Below are 8827 nucleotides of genomic sequence, written 5' to 3' on the forward strand. Positions count from 1 at the left end.
ACAAGCACTGAAAGTGAGATCAGTTTCTGATTGGACTGATGTTTGCACTGTTGACTGTTTCAAGACACTGCAAAAATCCTGGAAGGGGGGGATAAAAGTTTATTTTCCAGTGGGAATGAAAAATTATTTATCAGAGGCAGAAACATGCAGTCAGAAGGGGGAAATCCCCCAAACCGTTCACCCTGCTTATTTCCACCAAAAAGTAAAACACTTAACTACAATGTTCTTGGTACAAAATAAGCAAGATATCTTTATAAAAGTGTCACTGTAAAAGCTAACAGTATACCCGTAATCACTTGATCCAATAAGCACAAACTGAAAAACGATATTAAAATAAATGTACTTCTTTAATGGTAAAAGCTACCTCTGAAGCAACAGAAACAAATTCATAAATTACACGACCAGGTTCTTTGTTATTTACGTTTTAATTCTAGTCTAGCTTTTGCACACCTCACTGGACTTAACCTGGTCACAACTTTCAGTAAGCTTACTGCACCAACAAGCAACCTACTTCCATCACTGGATCCATGGTGGTTTATAAAGCTTTTAAATCAGGCTTTAAACCCCATTTGGACTAAAACTACCTCACACAGCCTAAAACCCATCAAGATGAGGTGCCATTTTCAGTTTATCGGCTGTGGAAGTACAGATGCTAGTGAAAGTAGCTACCCCAGTTAGCGGGCAAATGACTAGCTTGGCACGGTTAACATCCCGGTGTAGCAAAAGCGCTAACGACACAGGCGTTTCCGATTAACTATACACAAAACAGCATAAAATTATGAGGCCCATAATTTACCACTGACGCCGTTTCTCAGGTCAGTTAATGAATGAATTAACTTCAGCTAAAGCCCCACACAGCTAACGACATTTATCTTAGCATGCTAAAGTACGTTAGCAGACACTCCGCTGGGCTAATACTGCGCTGTTACCATTCATTCTTTCCTGGCAATTAAACTAATATGCCCACTATTAATGAGGGACTGCATTTTTTAAGTCAGAGTGACAAGCAAACATTGTTTCGCAATCGTAACATTAGCCTGTATCTGAATGACGTTGTATCTAAAGCTAGTTAGCAAGGTAGCTTCTGCTTCCTCTCCAGAGAGTAGCCACAGTCAAGGAGGAGGGTTTATCAACAAAACGACTTTTACTGCTAACCAGGTAGCAGCCATCTATTGCTGGGTTCATTCTGCACGAACACCATTTATATTAAGCTCCAAACACACTAAATAGGATCCGACAATAATAAATTGACCACACAGACACTTGTCTGGCTTGATTGTATTTACAACATAAAACCGAGCCAATGTTTCAAATCGAAAAATGCAGCAGTACTGCAATTAGACTGCACCTACAGACTCAGGCTAGTTTATGGAGGCATAAAGTAGAATTAGCCCTGTAAATTAGGTGTTTGACTCTGCTGCTTCTTGCCACTTATACTCAGACAAGTGTATGCATAGTTAGCGCGGTTTACCAGTTAAACAGCCTCAGGAGGAAGCCAACGGATTCATCCCTTCTCTGCGTCGAGAAGGACGAGTATGCTAGGTAGGTAAACAACGGGATGAGAATGGCTTCCATTTGACAGGTGTACCAGGGTAAGCTTTTGCTAGCAGCCAGTCGATATTTATGTCTAATGGTACCGGCTGCTGACATAAACCCACACGGCAAGCTAACACAAACCTGGTGGAGGGCGGTGAGACCGTCTACATTGGCGTAGTTGATGTCAGCGCCCCGGTCAAGCATTCGGAGCACCTCCTCGGTATCGCCGCTCGAACAGGCGGCCAGAAACACGGCGCCATCATCGAACTTCACCTTCGTCTTTTTCTTTTTCAAAACAGGAGGCTCCTGGTCCGTTTCCGAGCCAAGCCATCGCTTTAACTGTTCATTCCGCTTCTGCTTGGCGTCCGCCATCTTCATCCCCCTCCTGTCTCGGGCTTCTTATCTTTCGCCGAGAGAGGATATACTTTATAGTGCCACTATCCCACAGCGCAGTGGGGCGTGGGAAGGGAGGGCTGGGGAGGAGGGGGAACTGAGAGAGAGAGAGAGAGAGAGAGAGCGAGCGTCTGGATTCCCGTAACCTCGCGAGAACTGAAGCCCAGGAACTGCAGCATAACGTCATCATCAGCAGATTATAAAACAGAGTGAGTGAGCGAGCAAGCAGGGTAATCCTTATAGACTGTGCACACTAAATAAGACAAAATTACTTTAAAATATTGCATAACCTTTTGCGGGGTGTCAAGAAGTTTCAAAGAGAGGCTCTCTAAGGTGTAGTAGCTAATATTTTTTGACCACCTCTAGGCTATTGTTTGCTGTGATATAGCTGGGAACACAGAAGTAACTTAAAACCATATGTCAGTGAATGTACCTGCAGCAGAAAACAGTGTTATCTGTAAGAACTACCAAATCTTCCCACCTTCTTCGTGCCATTGGTGAAGGAAAGGAAAAGGAGGTCTGAAACAGGGACGTTTCCAGGATTCTTTCAGTGGGGTGGCACATGCACCCACAACATCTTGCTTTTGTCAATACATCATAGACATAAGACATAATCTCTCCAGTGTGTCCTGTCTTTTTTAATGTTGTATTATAACTAGCAATCATATCAATTAACTTGTGATTTACAGACGTCACCCTTTCTTTTCATTTGAGGAAGCAGGAAGGATTTTATTATGCTATCTAAACAAACATACTCTTTGCAGATGTTTTCCACTTCTTGTGGATGGTTCTTTTAAAGCATTTTGTACTAAAGGTACTTCAGAAGGTGAGCCAAAACTTTCAGGCACACCTGTCTTCTCATACTCAGGAAAGAGCACGTATCTCATCTGAAATACCATCAGTTCTCCTTTAAATACATAATATATATTTAAATATTTAATGTCAGATGAATTTAATTAGTTTTAGTTTTTGCCACACAAGAAAGCAAAAGTTCTTGGCCACCTACACATTACACTTTCAGGAACTGCCTATCCTTGGAAACCTATGAATACCATGAATTTCTTGGTGCACATTGTGCTAACATTAATGCCACAGGAGGTATGCAACTCTGCACTATGCGCCACTGCAGTTGTAACTTTTCACTGATATGACTTATACTTGATCACACAAAATTCAGTAAATCTTTGCAATGACCTGTTCTTGCACAAATGTCGTAAAAGCAGTCAGAATTGCTTTATACACCTGTGGCAATGGGACTGAGCGCATCTGAATTCAAAAGAGGTGTGGCCCAGTACATGTGTCCATATAGAGTAGTTGCACAACCAGATAAATGACCTCTTTTTAGCTCCAAAAAGACATACAAGGTACTTTCCAAACTGTAACCTCCACAGAGCCATGTGTTCCAACGTCAGTGCCCTTCTCCATTACTGCTGGTTACTGCTATTGCTGCAGAAGCGCTAAACTACAGCTAGCCAAATGATTAACTTCAGCTTGTGCTGCAATAACTTACATTGCGGCTTTATGGCATCATGGGTGTTTACTTTTTCGTTACCGAACTTTCTGACTTGATTTAAATAATGGTTGCAGAAGTGTATCAGCTCAGAGGGCTCAATTCACATTTTTAGGCAGGCCTGAACCCCCAAAATCTATCAATAATGGAGAGGGCAAATGGCATTTTAGTTGTCATTTTTTAACATTGCCAATCGGTGACAATGTAACGACATTGCCCTGTGGCTACAAAATACCCGGACCTAATGGAGACTGTTGCATGAAAATTAAAGAATATCATAAATACATTGTATTCTAGTAGCATCACTATGAAGTTATAGCAGAGTCTTGGGTCTGTTATTTATTTTTGTCCTGTATTTGTGCTGAATTAGTGTTGATTGAGTCTTTTTATGTTGTCTTACAATCAGCGGTAACTCAAACGAACCATCAATTGTACAAAGTCATGTGTTTTTTTATTTTATTTCAGGAAGTAAAATGATTTTATTGTTCTAATTAAACAGACTGTCTCGGTGGAGGTGTTTCCCCTTTCTTCTGGGTGGTTCTTTCAAAACATTTGGTGCCAAAGCCATCCCAGGGGCGTGGAAAGATTTAAGGCACACTTTTCTTATCTGCAGTTATCTGTACATCATGTAAAATATCATCACTTCTGTATGTATACTGATATAGTCAGTTCATTCATTTATTACCTCTTTGTGCAACTGTGGTAATAACATTTGGCTGACACAAAATCTCTTGATAGCTGGTAATTATATACTGCTGGGAAGCCTTATCTATAATATTACAGTATAATATTAATATATTAGCAGCTTACTACTACTAATAATAATAACATAAGGAAAAAAATGTAACATACTCCCAGCAATTACCCTGCTGGATAAGGAACTTGCCTTAGTATTATATAACTGGAACAGAGAGTAGTGTCCCAGTGGAAAGCATTTGTGCCCTTTAGCGTATAAGTGGTACAATAAAGGTACTTTATTCTCGTATTTTTGAAAGACATTTTGAAATTGGGAAAGTAAGGAAAAACACAGGAAAATCATGTTGTTGAATCAAGGCAGCCTACAAAGGCAAATGCATGCATTTAGATGCACTCACTCACTTATATGTCCCACTATATGCCACCCTGTAAATCTGCTACCTACACCGACTCAGAGTTTTTCCTGTGCTCCATCCAGCTCCCCATATGCTTCTGCACTTTATTTTTTAATGGATCGATTTACAACATTTTCCATCTTCATATGTATTTCCCTCTGCCAAAGACCTTTACCCTGTTTTAAAAACAGTTTTAATTACTTTTTTCTTTCTGTCACACTGTGACTCTCTTCAGTTTATGTATTTGTGTACAAAGATCTTTTTTTTTAATGCTTCATTATCAACGTTGTGGTTCAAATGAACTTTTACAGACGTGGCTATTTTCATTTCAGGAAGTGGAAGGAATTTTGTCATGCTAACTAAACAAACTCTCATTTGGCGGTATTTCCCCCTTTCTTCCACCCAGATTCGCGAAACGGCTTTTCCAACGATGTAACGCGTTTAGTTTCCATGTCATAAAAAAGACATCGCTCCCCAAAGGGAAATGGAAGCCGTCTTATTACAGAGTACCTGCAATGATTTGATGGGGAACACTTGAAGTGTTAGTAGACTTAAGCACCAGGGTGGTCCAGTTCAATCTGGAGTGAAAACAGGGTGGTACATAAAGTGCATGTGATTTTTATTTTGTTTTGTTTTTTTTGGCACCCTCATGTGTTATTATTGGCAGACATTCATGTGTACTCAGCAGGGGGTGCGGTGTTGCCATCAAGTTGTAGGTATGAAGCATGCAGTCGCTCTTGTTTTCTTTACAGCAAGGTGTCACTTAATGATGTTTTTTTTTTGTTTAAAGACATTAAAAATGAGAAAGATAATCTCTGTGCGTAATTAGGTGCCCCCCTCCAACTGAACTTGAAGTTGACATCCTGAATAACAATCTGTTCAAGCAAAATCATGAACCAAAACATTTATACAACTGCCACCGTGAGCCATTGTGTGGAGTGTGTACACGTAAACCCAATATTATTTCATTTCAGAAGCATTTACTGCCTAAAAGCACAGTAAACCGGACTTAGAAGACACTCAGCTCAGCTGTTACACAAATGTCATGGGAAATCTGCACGGTTCTAATGAGTCAGAGCGATATGGAACACCAACAGCGTCAGCGTCAGGAAGTTGCTGGCCACTGGCTTCAGTCTGCTGATACCAGGAGGGTTGCAGGGAAAGTGATGTGCAAGCTGCTGTTTGGCAGGGAAAGCCGACCTCACAGTGACTGACAGAACAAGGCGAGCGCTGTGGGTCACTTCCAGCTCTGAATGTAATAAGAGTCTTGTGTGTAGGTGTTTGTGTATCTGTGTGATACATCAGCGAGTTTATGAGCTCCAGACAGCACAAACAGCAAAAAAATGTGCTTACTTGGAGGTTTTGGTTCAGTTGCTTGAAAAGATTGTTTCGTAAGATTAATTTTTCCAGTCCCTGTCAACATATGAACACCAGGCTCTGAATATGTGACGGGGTGGAGTCCGCATGTTCTCCAGGTTCCCCCACAGTCAGAAACATACATGTTAGCTTAACTGGCATTTCTAAGTTGGTCATAGGTGTGGATGGCATCCTGTGTCTATGTTAGCCCTGTGATAGACTGGCAATCTATGACAGCTGGGCTAGGTTCCAGCTACTACTTACTACTACGTCCAAAATGGATGTAGGTTTGGTTGTGCTTGTCTTGCCAAACATGTTTAAATTTGTATTGAAACCAAAACAATGGAAAAGCATCAATTGATTTGAACTTCTTATAAGTGCCATGCATCTGCCTGCTACAGTCTACTTTTTTTTTTCTTTTTTCAATGTAGGGAAATGTATTTAATGAGTGTTGTGAACTGAAAATGTGTATGTAATGTGTGAAACTGATGAAATAATAATAGGATTCCTCTTTTGTGCTGCTTTGCTAGCTCTTCGTTGTAGCCAGTGTCGGTCGTTCAGGGATGTTCTTGCCATTAGTCTCTTTTTTTTTACAGTCTACTTAAAGTCTACAGCGTCAGCTACACTGTTAGGGGGCCCCATGTCGCGCTGAAGGCCTGGAAACTGTTCAATGTATATCCACATCCTTCACTTAACACCACTAAATATCTTGAATGCATCCTGAAAGCCCAACAAGAAGAGGGCTTTCAGAGGGGGCAACAAAGAGGAGGTGAGGAAGGTCCAGGTGTTACTAAAGGACAAGATCAGAGAGGCTAAGGACAATTACAGGAGGAAGCTGGAGTGGAAACTCCAGCAGAACAGCATGAGAGAGGTGTGGAGGGGCATGAAGACCATCACTGGATTCAGGCCAACCAACAGCAGGGGAGCTGAGGGAGGTGAGAATAGAGCCGACGAGTTGAATCTGTTTTTCAATAGATTCGACACCACAGTGTCTGCTCCCACCCCCACAACCTCACCTGCAGTCAGCCTGGAATCCAGAGCCACACCACTGTGCCAGCCTCTCTCTTCACATGTTGCCTCCTGTGAGATTCCTGACACCCCTCCCCCACCCATCACCTTCACTCAATACCAGGTTGAGATGCAAATGAGGAGACTTCACTCAGGCAAGTCTGCTGGACCAGACGGAGTGAGTCCCCTTGTCCTCAAGGCCTGTGCCCCCCAGCTGTGTGGAGTCTTTCATAAACTGTTTATGCTGAGTCTGAGTCTGCAGAGGGTCCCGGTGATGTGGAAGACATCATGCCTCGTCCCTGTACCAAAGACGCCCCGTCCCAGTGGCCCCCAGGATTACAGGCCCGTGGCACTGACCTCCCACATCATGAAGACCCTGGAAAGGCTCATCCTGGACCAGCTGCGACCCATAGTAAGACCACATCTGGATCCCCTTCAGTTCGCTTATCAGCCTCGTCTCGGAACAGAGGACGCCATCATCTACCTGCTCAATCGTGTCTACACCCATCTGGACCAGCCGGCGAGCACTGTGAGGGTCATGTTTTTTGACTTTTCCAGTGCTTTCAACACCATCAGGCCGACCCTCCTGGGTGATAAGTTAGCAGCGATGCAGGTGGATGCTTCTCTGGTGTCCTGGATTGTTGATTACCTGACAGGAAGACCACAATATGTACGTCTCCCACAGTGTGTGTCTGACAAGGTGATTAGCAACACAGGGGCACCACAGGGGACTGTCCTCTCCCCCTTCCTCTTCACCCTCTACACCACAGACTTCAGCCACTGCACAGAGACATGCCATCTTCAGAAGTTTTCTGATGACTCTGCAGTGGTTGGATGCATCAGCAGGGATGATGAGACAGAGTACCGGGCTGTGGTCGACTCCTTTGTCACGTGGTGTGAGCAGAATCATCTGCAGCTCAACGTGGCAAAGACCAAGGAACTGATCGTGGACTTCAGGAAGACCGGGAAACACTTGACCCCTGTTTCAATCCAGGGGGTCAGTGTTGACATTGTGGAGGACTATAAATACCTTGGAGTACACATTGACAATAAACTGGACTGGGCTAAAAACACCACAGCACTTTACAGGAAGGGCCAGAGTCGTCTCTATTTTTTGAGGCGACTGAGGTCCTTCAACATCTGCCAGAAAATGCTCAGGATTTTCTATGAGTCTGTGGTGGCCAGTGCGATCCTCTATGCTGTTGCATGCTGGGGGAGCAGGCTGAGGGTCGCAGATGCCAACAGACTTAATAAACTGATCCGTAAGGCCAGCAATGTTGTGGGGATGGAGCTGGACTCCCTCAAGGTGGTGTCGGAGAGGCGGATGCTGTCCAAGATAAAGACAATGTTGGATAACACCTCCCACCCACTCCATGACATGCTGGTCAGTCACAGGAGCTCGTTCAGTGAGAGACTGAGATTACCGAAAAGCACCACTGAACGACACAGGAAATCATTCCTGCCTGTGGCCATCTCCCTGTACAACGCATCCACTTAACACACTGTTTGCTGCTACAACTACACATGTTTCTTTTCCAAATATTTATTTATAAGTGACTTATGTATGTATGTATGTATATATATGTATATATTGTACTATTCTTAGTTAGCGTATTGTCTGTCTTGTCTTAATGTTGGTTTAAAATGGAGCACTGTAACAAAAAATAATTTCCCCCAGGGATCAATAAAGTATTCTGATTCTGATTCTGATTCTGTTTATGTATCCTACTATACCCCCTCCCTCCCAGCAGCTGTATTTATGTCAGTAATGCCAGTGACACAGAGCGCTTATTGACTAACAGTAAAATGACTTTTGCCACAGTGTCGGCTGATCATAATTAATGGGATGTGAGAGGAGTCGTAAATCCTTTATTGAGACAAAAATCATTTGTCAGCATTACCTTTCACATGCAGATGTGACTAAGAGGGCTGT

At 42.9% G+C, this 8827-nt stretch overlaps 1 protein-coding gene across 14 annotated transcripts in view; it reads right to left on the reverse strand.

Annotated features, from left to right (window-relative positions):
• The window catches only part of ppp1r12a (protein phosphatase 1, regulatory subunit 12A), a 63358-nt gene extending 61360 nt beyond the window's left edge, over positions 1 to 1998 (reverse strand). For all 14 annotated transcript variants that reach the window (XM_085376577.1, XM_085376576.1, XM_085376574.1 and 11 more), the window contains exon 1: positions 1678 to 1998. In XM_085376577.1, the coding sequence (XP_085232703.1) occupies positions 1678 to 1914 (237 nt within the window). In that variant the 5' untranslated portion in view covers positions 1915 to 1998. The remainder of the gene's footprint in view (positions 1 to 1677) is intronic.
• Positions 1999 to 8827: the final 6829 nt, after the last annotated feature.

This window comes from Diplotaxodon limnothrissa, linkage group LG17 (genome assembly GCF_057381915.1).
Source record: "Diplotaxodon limnothrissa isolate DT_005_m linkage group LG17, D_limnothrissa_male_GT1.1, whole genome shotgun sequence".
NCBI lineage: Eukaryota > Metazoa > Chordata > Actinopteri > Cichliformes > Cichlidae > Diplotaxodon > Diplotaxodon limnothrissa.